At 39.4% G+C, this 17056-nt stretch overlaps 1 protein-coding gene across 1 annotated transcript in view; it reads left to right on the top strand.

Annotated features, from left to right (window-relative positions):
* rbpjb (recombination signal binding protein for immunoglobulin kappa J region b) overlaps positions 1–17056 on the top strand; it is a 46159-nt gene that overhangs the window by 18780 nt on the left and 10323 nt on the right. The window contains exons 2-3 of the mRNA XM_055060247.1: positions 9774–9812; positions 16274–16369. Of these exons, the coding sequence (XP_054916222.1) occupies positions 9774–9812; positions 16274–16369 (135 nt within the window). The remainder of the gene's footprint in view (positions 1–9773; positions 9813–16273; positions 16370–17056) is intronic.

Below are 17056 nucleotides of genomic sequence, written 5' to 3' on the forward strand. Positions count from 1 at the left end.
AGGCAAGAATAAGTAAATAAGGAACCAACAGCTTTTACATGGGTTCCTTTTTTCTAAAACTCTGCTAATTATCTTCTGTTGGACTCTAAACTGCATCACATTTTTTCTCTACTGTGCTGAAGTTATCAAAAAAAACAAAAACCTGGAAACATCACAGATCAGATATGGATAATAAGACCTCAAAGAACATTTTTGCATCTGTGTTTGCCAGGAAGAGCCCAATCAGCTCAATTTAATCAAACTAGCACTGAAAGTTATTTTGATGAAAAAATTACTTACTACTTTTTAAATTGCTTTAGTTATGAGGACGTTTTGTTTCACACCCAACCTGCTAAATAGCCGTAAACGAGTAGCTTGTTCAGTTAATTTCATGTATTTGTGACTGTGTTGCTCGTTGGTTTTGATAATAAGGTGTAGTGCTGCTCAGTGGAGCTTTGATATCTACTATCACCCTTCAGGCTGAAACCAGACACCCTTTTTTGTGGCTCTAATCCCACACACTGTTCTTCGTTTACTTCACACACAACCCGCTGTCGCACTTTTCGCTACCGTCAAGCTCAGATAGAATGTATCCAGTGCCATAAAATAAAATAAAAAAAACCATATATAATTCAAATGTTTGTTTTTATATTTATATGGATAAAGAAAGAAAAAATAATTTTACAAATGCGTCTGCAGTTTTAATAAAATTTTCACATGTATAAAAATCAATTTTGCGACATTTTGATTTATTGAATTGTGGCACATTTGGCTTCCCATACCTGCTGTGGTTTAAATTGTACATTATAATAGAATACTTTTGGTTACATTAGGAGAAACTCCAAGTTTGAAGTTGCTAATTGGTAAACCTTATTGTTGAGTGGCACAGGCGTGACAGCACCCACACACCCCCACACCCCAAAAAAACTCAAAATGGCCCCAAAGAGGAAGAACCCGCACGTGCCTGCTGTAGATTGGCATCAAAATGTTGACTCTTGTCAGAGACTCATCTAACTCAGACCAAGCTTTTCTTTCGTTTCTCACTTGCGTAGTTGAAGTACATGGGGCTGTGTTTACTTTCTGCGTGAAGGTTTTATAGTATTAGTCAAACAGAAAAGCCAAGTTACCGCAGATCATTTGAAGAGTCTCGGCTTCAGAGAAACCATTGATTGAAAGTTCATCTGCAGTCAAAGCTGCTGAGGTCACACTCTCACCTCGAGTCACTTCAGCCCATCATAAGATGCTATGACACAATAAGTGTTAAAAGCAACAAGAGTCAAATGGGGAGAAGGGTTTTTACCACTGTGTCCCAATTGCCGATGAAGATCAAGGACTTTGTAGTGTTTAGTGAAGTGGAACTGGAGATGATCTAAATGACTTACACAGTCTGGTTTGGATATTACACTTTATGGTGATCAGCATGGCATCATACCTCCTACACACATCTGCGTCTTTACGCAAAACAAAACTATTAAAGGCATATTTATTTAAAACAATTCAAATCTTTTTTGTTAACTTCTACCTGAACCAAAGGCTAACTGTGAGTAGAGGAGGACAGAGTTACACTCCTTGACAGATGTCAATTTCACAAGAGGAAAATCCCACTTAATGGACAAAACGGAAGTATTTTCTGTGTTCAGTTTGGGTTTATGTGAATTTGTTAGTTTTTTTGTTGTTGTTTTTCAGGATTTTCCCCCAGTGGATTATAAGCCTGGTCGGCCACCAGGCTTTACTTGTGCCCCCACCAGGCTAAGCATTGTTTATTTTTAGTTTATTTTAATGTTTGCTCCTTATTTTAAGACTTTATAATTGGTCTTCAGGTATTAATCTTCCAATAACATAATTATCAAATGATATTTAAAACATTTCTGACAATTTTATTTATTTTTTAACTAAAACAGAAAAGAAAAAAAGCCAGCCATCCGGCAGCCTACCACATGGTTAAGAAAGTTTTTTTGGGGGGAAACCCGGACGTTGATGGCAAAGTTTTACCTACATGTCAGCAAGTACACTTCTAAGTGTAAAAGATAATATTTTACTGATAATGAAACTGACCAACTCTGAAGCTGTCGATGTGATTATATGGATTGATTGCTTAGTTGTCACGTGTCGACTGGAAAGAACAAAATGATCTGATTGTTAGGAATTCAACTGGTTGTTCAATTGAAAAGATGGTGTTCCTATTACTTTTTATGGCTATTTTTATACCACTGCAGTGCTCAGGAACAGCTAATTTATTTAGGTGGGATAAGTTAAGAGATTGCTGAGTTATGTAAGCCGTCAACCAAGCCCTTTTACCTTTGCTTCTCAATCCTCACAAGTATGTGGTTATGCCTGATCATTTTGCTCATTTTCACACCAAATGTTTTCCTTTCACTCAACTTTCCAGTAATATGCTTGGATAGCGCACTCTAAGGATCTCTGTCGTTAGCAAAGATCTTTTGTGTCATAAATGTTTTTGAGTCGAGGCTGTCGACGAACGTGTGTTGCACAATCAGTGTGTCAACAGACTTCCCCATGATTGGTGGAGACACTATGATGACATCCGTGGATAAAAAAGATGCACATCCTAAAAGTCTTCGATAGAAAAACGTTGGATTGCAATCAAATGACGGAAGCTGTGACGATACTATCAGCAGATTCCTGTTAAGTGCTCAGGGCGCAAAATGTTCTCTCAGCTTCCTTGTTGTAAATGTTTTGGTGAAATGGAAACATTTCAAACTCATAAAATGATCCCTTGTTTAATAATTTAAAGCTATTCAGTATAAGACACCTGCCAGAGCTACGCCACATGTCTGTTTTGCCATAAATTTTTAAATGTTTTTCATCGGCGCATGACAGCAGAGGACATTCGGTGCATTTTTCTTGTCTTCTAAGTTTTTTATTGTTGTTCCTTCAAACACATCTTAGCATAAAATCAGATTCTGACTCGTAACAGCCATCAGTTCCTCCCACCACCTTCTAAAATGCACCTAATTCTTCCTGTTGTCCTTCAGAGCTGCGTCCAGAGTAAAGTTCCTCTGATTGTTAACAACATCACTTTGTTTATGGTCTGATCTTGGAGTGAAGAATGAAAATTACATTCAATTCAAATGTGTGTTTTTTTTTATTATTCTGTTTTATACTGGGATGAATAAAACTCATTTTGTGGTAAATATGAACTGAAGCTGTTGATATTTGCATGTCCTAAAAACTCAAATGAGGATTTTGAATTGTTCTGGCCATTTTGAATTCTTTACTAATCCAGCATTTTTTTTTATCCAAAGTTTGACCATTTCAAAGAGAAATTAGAAAAAAAACAACATTTTTTTCATAATAGCTCCATTATACAAACATTTACATTTGCACCCTATTTACCATTATGTCTAATATTTTCACAGATTAAATGTCGAATATTTTGCTCACTTTGAATTGCTAAGCGTCATCGTTTCTTTCACTCAGCCGGAATCACAAGATTTCTGCCCACAATTAAAATTCTCACTTTACAGAACTTCTGAAAACAGTTTTGGTGGTTTAATATTGATTCAGTCGAGCTTTTCTCGCTGCAGTCTGCTTGTTTTGCTACAAACACAAAGTCAAAAATGATAACGTGTAATATCCTAATTAACCTAAGATGAAAATGTTTTTTTTTTTTATCCCCTCATATTTCTACATGACTGGAGGTTTGCCTCTGTTTCGGTCTATACTTTTTGATTTGCTGTGTTGCAATCAGAGCCTGACTCACTCTACCTCACTGCCTATGGGCCAGGGCACAGTTTACCTTGAGTTGTCTGAGGTTTCAGCCATATCTGTGAACGCATCAGTTTGCTGTAGTTTGATGAAACTGTGAAGGAGGAAACATGAAGAACTTCCAGGCCAGATGTAAAGTACGGGGGTGGAGGCATCATGATGTGGTTCGCTGCAGGAGGAACTGGCATCATGGAGAAAGAAAACTGTGTGGGAGTATTGAGCAACGAGACCTCAGCCGAGAAGTTAAAGTTGGGTCGCAAAAGGTTCTTGCAGTCATCAGTGACACTAAAGATGTAGCCAGATTAGACACAAAGCGACTAAAGAACAGCAAAACCAAGGCTTCAACCTTGATCTTGGTCCCAAAGAAAATGTCTTTGCAAGATAAGCAAGACGCATTTGTTCACGAGGCAGTCGAAAAACCGAGCTCATGTGCACCAGTTCTGTCTGGAGGAATCTTCTCTTTGAGTGTTCTGGCACTTAATAAATTAAAACCGCCTGGTTAATCCCAGCTGACCTACAAGCAAAAGGTTTAGTCTGATTTTATATTTGACATGAGGGCTGGAACTATTCGGCGTGATTAATCGATTATTCAAGTAATCGTCATCGAATTCAGTAACAGTGCAAATGCTTAATAAGGCCATTTGCTGAAAGAACAACATATTCATATTAAGCTAAAATTGTACAAAATATACATACATTTTGCATTTGAGTTAAAAAATAATAAATATGCGACATAGGTTTTCAGCTTCACGTGGTTCAAAATCACTAAAGGAGTTCAGTGTTGCGTTTCAGGGCATAAAATGTTTTTCTTATCTAAAAAAATAATTTATTTCAACCACTTTTGCCTTTTGTAAAAAAAGGCAAAAGTGGTTTAATGAAAAATCAACTAATCATCAGAATAATTGATTACTAAAATAATCAACCTTATTTGACACAGTGAGGAGAAATATCCTTTATGCAGTGTGTGGCTCTAATGTATTCTTAACTATGATGAGTGAAGGTTTTGTTTGGCAGCTGAGTGATCTGCGTCTTTCCCTTTCTTCTGCTTCTTGGAATCAGTGCCATGATATGCAGCGATGCAGGAAACAGTTCGACGTTTTCCGCGAACGACTGTCAGGTTATTTTTTTGTCTGCCTGATTCCTAATGTCAACATCTCGTCGTATAATGAGCCTTTTTGTTTTTTTTCTTCTTTCGTCGTTGAAAAGACGAGGCTCCAGGACCCGCTGTTCGACGAAGTTAGCAGTGAGACGTTGCTGCATGTTTGAGGCGCCTGGAGAAGTGCTGATGCAACAGTGAGAATGTCTTGCCCCTGACATCTGCCGCTCTACCTTTTTGTGGTTTCCTGCGTTCGGGCTTCTTCTGTTTTTTGGTGTTTTGTGTTTCGACTCGAAGTGCTAAAGTCAGTTTGTGGAGGTGAAAAGAAGTGTGGACTGTGGTTTTTCACAGAACCGGCTAACCAAAAGCGTGTGTCACACGTTGAAAGCCTTGATCTCACTTTATGTGCCACCGCTACTATCTTAATGCTCACTATTTCTTTTTTTATATCACTGAATAAAATTACCTAAACATGGAGGTGGAAACTTGTAATGAAAAAAAAAAAAAAACACTCACATAAATGTGTCTGCTTTCTGTATGTTTTCCACTACCCTCCCATTCACGTATTATTCCCTTATTTTGCTTTAAACATCAGGCTCCCTTTCCCCTGCAGTAATCCCTTCTTCCATCATTCGGAGCGTGCAGTAGGTGCTGTGATATTCAGAAGGGAGCTGAAGGAAGATAAGAGAGCCGTCTGGAATCTATTAGCCAGTGGAAGCATCGGCGCTGCACTGTGGGAACCTTATTGATTGTCCTCCCTTATAATCATTCCACCTCTTTTCCCATCATCTGGCTCAGGCACAAGTCATATCTGCTTCTCTCTCGTCCTGTTTTCCTCTATTTTTTTTTCCTGCTTGCTCTTATTTTCTATTTGGCTCAATTTCTTAATGTAATTCTCACGGCAGCTGTGCTTGATTAGCCGCAGGTGCTCCATACTTGGATTGGCTGTTTTTCCAAATCAAGTCTCGAGCTTTTAATGGACGAGTCCAAAGTCGTTTCCCCCCCAAAGTTCAGGCTGAAATTACTGGAACTAATATTATAATACTAATATTCTCACTCAGGATGCTTCCCGCCTGGTCTGATTCTAACTCGTTGCTAAATTTTAGAGCATTACTGCCGAGACGTAAAACTGCTATTAACTGCTTTTAATCATTTTCATAATAAAATGTAATATTTACCCATCTGCCACTGTGGATATTGCATTCATATTCAAAGAACAGCAGTAAATATGGGCTCCTTTCTGATAAGTCAATAAGAAGCTTGCAAAGCTTTGACGTCACCTGGGCTTTCATCATTTGTTCAGATACGTTCTCATGTCTGTCTACGTTACTCTAAAGAAAGCAAGACAAACTAACCTGGAAAAAAAAAGAAAACAAACAAAAACATTTGGTCTCATTTAATGACAGTGGAAAACATAATCACATGCATCTTTTTCTTTAAGCATATGTGAATATCTTGTATCGTCAATTAAGAAATCACAGGTTCAGCTCATGGGATTTTCTGAATCACAAGAGAGACAGGGAAAAATGCAGGAGCATGTCAAAGACCGTAACAGAATGTCTGGAAATCTGGGTTCAGATCTTTGTGTTTTTATTATTTATGAGCAGCTGCACCACTAAGGTCTTAACATGGGCCTGAGCAGTTTATCAAAACATCAACACGATATCGGTGTGCTCAATTTTTATGTTCCAAAAAGACTTTGGGATCATGGATTCATATGGTGCTTGGCGACGATGCATTCAGTCTTTTGGAGTAACCCTGCAGTTAGTGCTGAATGACGCATCGCCGTCAATGTTCGGTATTCAAATGGTTGTTTGGAGCACAATGATTGTTGTTTTTCTAGAGTTACAAGGAGAGATTTTTCTCGATAAGTGTCATATTTAGCTCCGACTGGACATAAATGACATTGTCCAAAAGGTCAGAGTGACGGAAGCGCAAGTGACAGCGAAAGCAGAATGAATAAAATCGGCATGTATCCTCCCCACCCCCAATGTAATCACTGCAATATTTACAAATATTACTGTGTTTGTAATAGTTTTTATAATAACCTGCAGGGGCTGACGCTTACACAAGGAACAAGTGACTGAGAATGCGACTTTTGAATATCACAATCGATTTGAACATCTGTTTGGAATGATTTTCTTGTCCGTCTAAGATGACGAAATATGAAGAGTCAAGAACTGTAGATATTTTTAGCTTTGGGGCTAAAATAGTTCATTCACAAAAAAAAAAAAAAGTACACTTTGATTTTTATTTATTTTTTTGACTTTTATTTTTTATTTTATTTTTATTTTTCTACTCAGTTATCTGCAGCTGGCTTTCGATTCCTGAGATTTCCTCCGATCCTTTTAGTCATACGCAAACAGCCGTGATCAGAGTCGAATCCAAACCTCCTGATCACGGAAGGTGGTTGGTTCGCCTGAAATGAAACACTGCTAAACATCTGCAGGTGGGACTCGCATTTTTTTCAGCCGACCTCTGCGTCTGATGTAGCACAAGCTGTAATTTAACTAAATGAGACAAATAAGATTGTAATTACTCTGTTCATAGGTCATTCACTGCCTGATTCATGCTGAACACATGTGCTCTCGGAAAGGCAGCCTGTACAGAGGACAAGGCTTCGGTAGATGTCCCGGTTTCACACCAAGAACAATCTTTTAACGCAGATGAGAAAGTGTTGGCGCTTCTGACACCCATCGTCTGTTTCCTCTGAGTCCTTCTAAATACACATTTGCTTTTGGCCAACTTCAGAGAGTTTGGATTCAGTCAAGTCTCTCAACGCTGATGCCAACCACTTTTCTGCCCCGAGGCCTTAAATGGACGAGAAGCAGAACGTTTGATGTTGGCTCTATCAGCGGTTTGGCGTTGCTTTCTGCTTCCTGTCGCAGCAGTGGCGAGGTCTTTTTGTTTACGTGTTTGTCAGCTTGATTCCGGAAAAAACTACCTGGCCGCAGCTCATGAGTAGTTAGCTGCGAGGTAGAGCCCCGCCACAGGAAAAACCCTGCATGCCTCTCCGCAGCCTCCTCTGACTGTTACTAGTTTCTATTTCGCCTGTGCAAAGTTGGCGACCTTGTTTTTTTTTAATAAGAGGAAAATGGTCAGACAGCTGCATGCAGATGGTGTTGGTTATGACATCAGGTTTTTTTGTTGTTGTTGTTTTACTAGCAGAAAGAAACCTCTTCTAACTTTGAGCTGAGATTAATTTTGGTTACCTACATGCCCATGTGGTGGAGGAGTCAGTGGTTTGAGTGCTGCATGCAGATTTTGACTTTAATCAGGCCCTCAACTCTTCATTGACTGGACATACGTGGCTTTAGTTTAACAAATATCTTAAAAGAGAACTGATTGTTGAAGATGAAACTTATGTTTGTATGTAATTCTTTTGGCCTAAGAAGCTGGAGGCAAGAAAAAGATGAATTTTTATAGTTTCATTTTTAGAACTGTGACGCCTTGCCAAAACAAGTTGCCACAAAAAGCTGAAAAAAAATCCAACCTTTTATTATAGCACATTATTATAGCCGTTGTCATCTTGGAACGTCCCAGTACCGTCAGGGGAGACTCTTCTGTGTTGACTGTGCAAAAACGTACCTCATTGTCGTTCTTTCTATTATGATGCCACTCTACTAAGCTGATATTTAATCAGGCTTTTTGCTGTCAACTTTTGGACAGACATGCTGCTTGTTGTATGTGTAGTTTGGTTCAACGTTGCCTTCACAAGAGTGACGGGGCAGGGACTCTTGAGTCCAATTCTTCATTTTCGCAGATTCATGCGCTATTTTAACTGGTTTCTCAACATTGGTCGTCCTTCATCCTGATTGGCTTTTCCTTTGCAAGTCAAATGTGAACTAAAGAAGTTAACGACTAAGAGGAAACAATAAACCAAGTCAAAGGAAACACAAGCAACGATTGTTGGGAAAGTCTTTTGTCTAGCACTGCTTTAGCCATCTGGTTTTAAAACTTTAAAACCAGATGGGGTGGACTGGGGTGGACTTTATCGCCACCTATGGGTGGAGTTTAGATATTTCAGCCTAAAGAGTCAAAAGCATATTCAGTAAGGCTCAGATCAGCTCTCCACAGATTAAACTCAGAGAGAGTTTTGACGTTTTTCTTTTTCCAAAGTGGAGTAACTGCACTCCAGAGACGCACTTCAGATTTATACTTGTGTACTCAAGGTAAACACTCAATTTCTTGATTTTCACTTTGCTTTGTCCATCAGTGCATTTCTAAAGCGCGTAAATCAATAGTTTCCATCTGCTAAAGTTCTTCTTAACTCAGAAATGTCACCTGATTCGGCCTCGTTGAGTCGATTTCATCAGAAGAGTTGAATCCCTCATCCTGTTAGGTGAGATTTACGCCCGTTTGGCATCTTTCAGAAATCCAAACTGATGAAACGCATCCAGTTCCTCTTGTGTCTGTGGACCCTGTCACATCCTGCGGTGTCTGGTTTACAAAAGGCTCAATGTTGACTCAGTGCTTGTGAAATTTATGAACCTTTGGATGAACGTAAATTTGTGAAGTGAGACATTTCTCGATTTTTCCCAAAACCCCCCCAAAAAGCCAGAAGGCTGCTCCTCCACTTGTTCACCAACAAGTCGCTGAGCAGTCGTCAAACATCCGTTTAGATGTGCAGATAACCGAGCTAAGTTTGTGGATGCGTCTTCTGAGCACAGTAAGAGGTTAATCTAATCTTCAGCCATCTGCAGCATGTGGCTGAGCTTCATGCACAATTTTTGTTATAATGGTATCTTCTTGTATTTTTCTTTTTTTTATCTATTCAACCTCTCCACCCTCTGCCCGCTTTGACCTGCTTGCGTCTGCAGTGATGCACTCTGACAGGGTCAGCATGGGTGGATTTTGTGTGCATGGGAAGATGCACCGTTTAGCAATGCCGTGTTTACCGTTTGTTTGTTTGCTTGTGGTTAATAACCGACCCACTTATGGTTTTTGTTCTCACTTTGTGTCTCTGCAGGAAGTTTGGGGAGCGCCCTCAGCCACAGCGCCTGACAAGGTGAGAAATGTTCTGCTGGGTTTTTGTCTCTTACAATACGTAACGTGCGTTAATTCTCATGTTTTGGTATGTTTGTCCAGCCGCTTGGAAACTGAAGTGTTTGGTGACTTAAGTGTAGTGAGAATTTCGTATCTAATGATCGAAGAGCTCAAAGTTCTTTCCCATTTTGACACGTTGCAACCACAAACTTCAAAGTATCCTGCTGGGGTTTTATGTGGTAGGCGAACACAAGCTTGGACTGCAACTACTAGTTAGGTTTGTAATCGATTAATCTCATCTTCTGGTAATTAATCAATAAGTCAGATGATTAATTGGCTATTCTGATTAATCCATCGGCTACAAAAATTAATTGAATAAAAAATTGGCACTTTCTGCAAAGTTTTCATTTAACCACGTCAGCCTTTTTATACAATATTAAAAATACATTAAAAAATGTAAATAAACAAATAATTCCGTTTTTTTTATTTATGGGAAAATAAACATTTTACTCCCCAAAACTGAGTGACAGCACTCCTTTAGTGTACACTTCATTATTTGTAGCGAAGGGTGCATCAGGCTACAGAATACAAGATTATGTTCTGGTTAAATGAAACTAAAACTGGACACTCGACATCACCCTGAAACACAGTGTGTCTTTATGGGAACACACAGTGATGACACCATTATTCTGTGGGGATTTTTTTAAATTATTTTTTATTTTTGTCAGTAGAGACGGGAAAGAGTCTATAAAAAGCTGATGGAGGCTGGAAAAGACTTTTGGCTGAAGTGGAGGTTCAACTTCTCCAAAAGTCTAAAGATGGCTGAATTACAACAGATGCTTTTCCTTTCAGAATGTGTTTCAGAAAGTTTCGTTTAGCGTCACAATTAGACTCTGCAATTTTTCCTCGTAAGATAAAATTCCAGTGAAATCCACGTGAGGGGCGTTGATACTTTTCCGTGACGCTGAAGTTCTGGTGATGTTGCCGCGTTGGCAAGGACTGCTGTGCATCTCTGTCCGTTGTTCCCTGTTGTATTACATCACAGTTGCTCCGCTGCCATTGATTATGGCTCTGATCTCCGCTGAGACTTTCCTGTTCATAAGCCTGTGTGGAAACGAGCTTCTTTCTCACAGTTTGCTTGTTGGAATGTCAACCCTCAGAGGCCGGACTTCTCCTCCATTCTCAGTCTTCAGCTCTAAAAACGCGAAGCGTCGAGCGCGACCCCGCTGCAGGTTTTCGGAGCGTTTCGTTTGTCCTAAGTTGGCTGCGAGTCATTCAGCGGATGCTGCGGCTCGCTGTAAAGCTCTTGCATGTGTTTCGCTGTTTTTGCTTGTCATCTTTGTTATTTGGAACAGGTTATTGGGTTTTACGTGCTCACATGTGCTCGGCTTTCGCACATGGCTCTCGGCGAGGAAATTGAGGGGTTGCATGTTGCCTGGAACAGCCGAGCTTTGGGTTTTGAGGAAAAAAAAAAAAATGGGGCCCTAGCACCTTTTGATGTGTCCCCCTCTTTATTCATGTGCTGCCAGTTCCTGGCTTGCAAGTGGCCCTTGGGTTCATGTGATGGTTTTTTGATGGCCCAAAATATGACAGACATGGAGCTTGCTCTTTGTCTCTCTCTCTCTCTCTCTGTATCCTCTAAAACGGTATTTAAGTTCAGCTTGTGGTTGTACCACTGTGCATCGTGATGTTCTGCTCTGTTTTTTTCTTTTTTCCAATTCCCCATTTCTAAAGGTTTTGCTACATCAATTTTCCACTTTTAAACGTGGCTGGATGACTTTCTGTTTGGCATCAGCCCTGAACTCAGAGAGAGTACATCATCCCTTTTTAGGGGCGTCCAAAGTTAGTCCACAGAGAGGGTTGCAGGTTTGAGTCTGTATTTGTGCGAAGGGGGAACTGAAGCACCGGTTCTGTGGAAGGACGCACAGCTCGGTTGCTGTGGATTGCTTGACAAATCACCCAACTGTCACAGCAAAAACATGTCAAAATCTTCTTTTTTGTTGTTGTTGTTGTTGTTACAGTTGAGTATTTCACACATTTTAAAATAAAATGACCGCAGTTAGCACTGAGTGGGATTAAATATTAAAAGGAAGAAAGCTGTTCAACTACCAATTACTTCAGTTAATCTATCAATTATTATGATGATTAATCGGGTAAATAATTTTATTTTATTTATGTTTTCTTTGACCACTTAAACATTTTCTGCACAGTATTAGGAATAAATTGAAAGAAAAGAAGAAATACAAAACTAATTCATGTCCATTTTTGAAAAAGGAAAAAAAAAGCATCTTATTGCATACAAATTGTATAGGAAAGTAATATATATCAGAATATATTCCGATATATTTCAGGTCATACATTGATGAATATATTATCCTTTGGGAGAAAAACCTTTAGAAAGAATGGTGGATAAAAGTCTGGTGCATTAAGCTCAACTAGCTTCTCTGTTTTAATGTCAGTTTTATTTGCAGAGACTTCAGTATGCATTCTGTTTATTTTTTTGTTTGGAGTAGTTAAAATGTCTTCCTGTTCAAATGCTAAATATGTGATGGTACTTAAATTTCATTGATATCTGAGAGAGCTCTAACTGACATCATCATGCTATAGCCATTGTATCACTTGAAAATGGTTTCAAAACAGCAGTGCTATTGTCTATTTCAAACATTTTTTTGGAGTATTTATCATTCAGCAAAATTTGCTATTGTGACAGGCCTATGGAAAAGTATGGTGGCCTTTTTTTCCCCATTATTATTATTATTATTGTTAGTAGTAGTTGATTTGACCGCTTACATGAGTTGCACAGTACACTGCGACGATGCAATGTCAAATGATCCAAAATGCAAGACATGTTTAAAACTCTGTTTAGCAGCTCAACCTCCATTTTTCTAGGAAATGTACCCTATTAGCTCACATTAATGGCTCAAATTAATCAAGGGATTATTCAATGCAGTGTTAGATTGCTAATATATTGGATAGCTGCAGCACTAATTGAGGCATACTTGAGCTCGGTCCGTTGGGCAGATGCAGAACGTCACAAGCTGATAGACCAATAAACAAATGTAGAAAAATTTCCATTGCTTTTGAAGTCAGTTGGAATTGAAAATCTTACATGTTGAAAATGTTTCCCTTGCTGCTCAGCTCAGATTTTTGTTTAAAAATCCGTTAAGGTTTGGGAGATTCAGTCAGCGGGCTTCTGAAACTAGCTGAGGTTTTTCACTGTGCATGACCATAAAAGGGTGCCCCCTGTCTACATGTGCGTGTGCGTGTGTGTGTGTGTGTGTGTGTGTGTGTGTGTGTGTGTGCGTGGCAGTGTAGGGACAGGGACAGTCCCACTCTGCTTTAGCTGCTGTTGCAGATAAAAAGCCTTGACTGCTCCTCTGCATCTGAAGACTCATTCAACTTAACCTTTGCTGACACAAGCAGACACCACAGTCCTTCTGTCTGTTTTGTTAGTTTTTTTTTTTTTTTTTTTTGTGGTCTCTCACCTCGTCCCCTTTTTATTTGTTTCATCTGTTCTCCTTTTCTCTGTTCTCCTTCCCTCTGTCCCCAACTGCTGGAGTTTCTTCTCTTAGAATAAACATGCAAATTTCCTTTAAGCCCCCCCAAAAATGACAGGCTGTCATTCTGCTAATGCATCAGATTATTTGTGATACTTTCTTTCCTTTATTTTTTTCTTTCTGGAAGGGTTCTTTATAAACAATTTTTGCTTAATTTCCTTAAAAGACTGGATGCATGTTATTAATTTCGCATGCTAAATTTCAAGAACATGTTTTTTTTTTTTTTTACGTTTGTCTACACGCTAGTTTTCCACAGGAAGTTGGTTTGTGTGAGCTGGTCACTGTCTCACTTCTCCTTCCGTCTTTTGTGGTAAAGGAGACACAACTTGATGCTCCGAGTGAGAGCCAGTTGATCCTAGAAACACCAGATTTGATCAGCTCTTGTTTTTTTTTTTTGTCTGTATAAATTCTCCTTTGACAGCCTTGTTTTCTAGGAACCAAACTTGTAGCACCTTTCTGCAGAAATCCGTGTGAATCAAATATGTTTAGTAAAAGTTTTACCTTTTCACTGTGCACACGTTTTGCTGCAAATAACAGCAAGACGTTGGCCAACATGTTGACCAACGTTTTCCCCTTGTACCGTGTTTTAGGCGACGCTCGTGGACTCAACTGAGAGTCAGCGTCCTTCTACGTCTTTGTTTTCTGGAACAAAGCTGAAAAGTTCAGGAATCGCCACCTTAACGGACTATTGCTGTTCCCTCCAGGAAGTCGCGATTACAACTTTTATCATTCGCAAATTTTTTCGCGGACTTTCAAGTCATCGCACCTTTTCTGTAAATCTTACAGATCACACTATCATTATACTGTACTTTGTTCTTTTTTATGACCAATCACAGTTTTTTTTTATGTTCTGTTGGATTTGCTTCTCTTGTGCATTCAGTTCATGTTAACTTGAATGATGGATGTGATATTCTTCATTTGCACTTCGACAACTTCCTTCCTATATTTGATTTCTATTAATAGTGCCATTTTAAGAAGGTACTTAAAAATGTTATTTGCATGTAAAATATAAGTTAAAAATCCAGTTTTTTTTTGTTTTGTTTTTTTTGGGAAGGTTTTGTGCATCAATTTCAAAATCTTTGCAAGATCATGTTAAGGCAAAAATAAAGCTTCAAAATAGTGTGACTTTGGCCCCACTTTTAAAGAAAGAAAATGCAGGAAAATCCGATATTTCATGCCCCGATAATCACAAACACAAAACGATGAAGGGTCTGAATAACGACCATCAGGGTGAAAGCTTCAGAGTCGTTATCCTTTTGAGCTAAAGCCGATCTGTCTCGATAGGCGAAGGTTGCTGCAGCGGTCTGGTTCTGGTTTGGTTTCTTGAGCTGTGAAACAGTGTTAACCAAAAGCCAGTGGGTGCTGCACATAACCAAGCTGACACTAGTTTCTTATTCTAGCAGCATGCAGTACACTGGAGGAAGATCTGAAGATATGAGTACAGACTTATATTCTTTTTTAACACCTCGAGACAGCTTGAGGTGTTTGTCCTTCTCTAACTAAACGATGGTATTTGAATCTGTCAGACAATGAAGGGCTGAGAACACCAGACCCTGACCTTTATTGGTTTCACACCAACCCCAAGACAAAGTTTAGAAAAAACAAACACCTGTTGGGTGATTTATTTAAATAATTAAGAAAGTAAGCATTGAAAAAAAATGTTATTCCCAGACTTGTCCCTTCCCGTTGTCTAAAGCAGTGGTTTCCAAATTGTCTGTCCCTCCTTTCCTTCCTTCCTTCCCTTTGTCCTTTCTCAATTTCCTTCCTTCTGACCTCCCTTTGTTCTTTCTTCCCTTTCCTTTCCCCTTCCTTCCATTTTCCCTTAATTTTGTCCTTTCCTGTTTGTGGTTTTTGTCAGGTTTCCTATTCCAGTTCTCAATATTTTTGCCTTTTCAAATCAATGTAAAGGAACTAAAAATCTGTAAAGGTTTTAGGGACCCTGATAAATGGATGCTTCAGATCAGTTCACCTGCCTGTTCTTGTTTATAAGATTCGGCCAGTCAGTAATTCAGAAATTGCTAAATTCTGCTTTGCTGTCAGTTGGAAATGTCCAATAAAAATGTCATTAGAGTGAAGTAAGAAAGCCTTCTCTAGTCCATTATGAAATGGATAAACCACAATTCCTCTTGGACTTCCTCCTCTGCTGCATCCCCTCCACTCCCCTAACACACACACACACACACACAGAAAGAGAGAGAGAGAGAGAGAGAGGCGCTCTGAGGAGGCCCCATACTTTTCATAACAAAGGCTCTGAGCCTAACGTTGGAGACTGGAACGGCGTTTGTGTGTGTTGGTGTGTGTGTGTTGGTGTGTGTGAAGTCTCTGGCGTGTCAGGTGTCACTGACATCTGTTCATGTGTGCAGCCTGAGTCGAGGTGTGATGCGGTGTCTCCATCTAAACACGATCTGTGCCTTTTAAGGGGCAAGAAGCTCCGAATGAGAAAAAAAAAACTCCAGAAAAAAAAAAAAGAAGTGTTTGCTGGTGAGGTCAGCTTTGTTGTTGTTGTTTTCCCCCCCCTCTCTCTATCCTTCCATTACTCCTCTCTCGCTCTCTCTCTACATCTTCTGTTTCTCCTCCACGTTCCCGTCTCCTGCTCCCCTCCGTCCCCCTGAGCCAGGCGTTGAGAGTTCAGCCCACCCCCACACCGACACATCTGGGGGAGAGCAGAACTTCTTGGCAAGCGCTCGAGTCTTTTGTTGGGTCATCCTGAGTTCACTGTATGAGTTTCCTCACCTCAGTCTGATTACATGTGTGACATTTGTGCATTCACTTGTTTGTTTGTTTTTTCTTCTCAAGTTATGTTTTTCGATGAATCATTGCAACTCTAATCCAAAACAAAAAACAAACAAAAAAACAACCTTACCTTCCTAGTACCGGTAACAAGGTATGTTGGTGATAAAACCTTAATGTTTCCGTTTTGTTGCAGAGAAGCGATGAGGAATTACCTAAAGGAGCGAGGCGACCAAACTGTCATGATCCTGCACGCAAAAGTTGCACAGAAATCCTACGGCAATGAGAAAAGGTGAGCCCCCGATCGACGCCGGCTCTCTTCCTCTCTCTGTGAACGATCGCCGCACTTGGACGCCACGCTGCCGTGAGAAAGCAACCGTCACAAAACAAAACCCGTTTAACCCCCTCCCCCCCCCCAACATCTCTGAAAAGAGCAGGCAGTCATTAGAGGGATTAACACTGATTGGATGTTATGGATTAGTTCGTCCCTAGGATGCTGAAAACAGAACCGCATGGAGTTTGAGCTCACTTTGGGCTCAGGTGGGGTTTTTTTTTAGTATGGACAAAAATATATTTTTTTCCAAACGTTTTGTTTCTCCCATGTTGCAGAGGAAACGCCTAATAAAGCTCTATAAGTGTGAAAGTTTTGACTTGGATGTAGAGCTGCAAAGACATCATTTTCACATTTGACAAAGGAATACTTTGAAAGGATTTGATCAGGGGTGTGTCAATAAATTGTTCCTGGAGTTATCAGGATAATCAATGATATTGTTGGCTTGAAATCATTTTTAAGCAATACAATGATAATGGCATACTAATAATGCAAGAACACGTTCTCAAGGATCAATAAACTTTAAATTCTAATGAACATTTAACACTAAAAATGGAAGACATGTTAAATATAAAAAATAAATGAACAAAACAATAAATAAAATTAATTATGACATCTCTGCAAACAAGTTTTAAGTTTTTCTTAAAA

Source organism: Poeciliopsis prolifica, unplaced genomic scaffold (assembly GCF_027474105.1).
Source record: "Poeciliopsis prolifica strain line A6 unplaced genomic scaffold, Auburn_PproV2 SCAFFOLD058, whole genome shotgun sequence".
In the NCBI taxonomy this organism is placed as follows: Eukaryota; Metazoa; Chordata; class Actinopteri; order Cyprinodontiformes; family Poeciliidae; genus Poeciliopsis; species Poeciliopsis prolifica.